Below are 1,382 nucleotides of genomic sequence, written 5' to 3'. Positions count from 1 at the left end.
GTCTATCATTGACCACTAACATACTGACAAGGTCTATCATTGACCACTAACATACTGACAAGGTCTATCATTGACCACAAACATACTGACAAGGTCTATCATTGACCACTAACGTACTGACAAGGTCTATCATTGTCTTTAGGCGGGCACCTATTCCAACAAGAGTGGAGGAAAACCTCTGTAAAATTATTTTTAAAAAAACACAACGTGTGGTTAGGGCTGGGGTTTGAACCCATGACCTGACAGTTTCTAGTGCAGTTGTTTACCACAGGCCTGCAGACACCTCCGTCATCAACAAAAGTGTCAAATCTGGAGCAGACGTCGGTGATCGTGGTTCGTCATTCATTTCTAATCTCTGGTGCTGTAAAAAACAAAGTATGACATCATCGTCGTCTGTCTCCATCACCCATCTGTGACGGTTTTTCACGAGGATTGCTCTGGGTCTACCCTTGCCTCATTTGCCAGCTGTTTGTCCAGTGAGAGCTGAATGTTCAAGGCTGTTATGTTGCTTTAAGCATCCCAGAAAGTTGATAGCCCCAAAGATATAAATTATGTCCCAGAAAGTTGATAGGTCCAATGGCCTAAATCATGTCAAAAAGGATGTAGACCCCTCACACTGATCCCTCCTCCCCAGGGGAGACAGAGGCGGTAAACCCGGCTCAGCGAGGCACCAAATGTGCCGCTCACTACGTGCTGGATGTACCCGGAGGTGAGCAGTGTGTGGTCAGGGCACGTCTGTGTGAGCGCTCACACGCCCCCGCCCCGGGCAACGCCTTCAGCCCCGCCGCCTTTGACCAGCTGTTTGCCAGGAGGAAACAGGAAGCTGACCAGTTCTACGATGAGGTTTGTCCGGTGGATCCAGGGTTGTTTCTTTTTGTTGGTGCTGCGTGCCCTGATCTGATGTTGTATAACGGAGAGTTACAAACAGAATGTGGTAGTTGTTGGCGCCCTGATCTGATGTTGTATAACGGAGAGTTACAAACAGAATGTGGTAGTTGTTGGCGCCCTGATCTGATGTTGTATAACGGAGAGTTACAAACAGAATGTGGTAGTTGTTGCAGTAGTTTGTTTCTTTTTATTGGTGCCCCATGCCCTGATGTGGGGTAGAATTACGGAGAGTTAGAAATACAATTTTGTTGTTGCAGTAGTTTCTGATAGTCAGCTAGTGCAGAAAAACAAAAAAAGAGATACTTAAAAAAATTGTGTGTCACGCTAAACCAGTGTTAGTTATATATATATTTGTTCTATCTAACCACGTCAGGTGATTGTGTGCAAAGATTTGTTCTGTCTGTCAGGTGATCGTGTGCAAAGATTTGTTCTGTCTGTCAGGTGATCGTGTGCAAAGATTTGTTCTGTCTGTCAGGTGATCGTGTGCAAAGATT

The 1,382-nt window shown here is 45.5% G+C and overlaps 1 protein-coding gene across 1 annotated transcript in view; it reads left to right on the top strand.

The window, feature by feature from the left end:
- Positions 1-1,382, top strand: part of LOC101849092 (uncharacterized protein YMR196W) — a gene marked incomplete at its 5' end in the record, with an annotated part of 24,149 nt that overhangs the window by 10,394 nt on the left and 12,373 nt on the right. The window contains 2 exon segments of the mRNA XM_013089674.2: positions 635-843; positions 1,296-1,313. Coding sequence (XP_012945128.1) covers positions 635-843; positions 1,296-1,313 — 227 coding nt within the window.

This window comes from Aplysia californica, unplaced genomic scaffold (assembly GCF_000002075.1).
Source record: "Aplysia californica isolate F4 #8 unplaced genomic scaffold, AplCal3.0 scaffold01017, whole genome shotgun sequence".
Taxonomy (NCBI): domain Eukaryota; kingdom Metazoa; phylum Mollusca; class Gastropoda; order Aplysiida; family Aplysiidae; genus Aplysia; species Aplysia californica.
The sequence above is the reverse complement of the archived record's forward strand: the minus strand, read 5'-3'. Positions and strand labels throughout refer to the sequence as shown.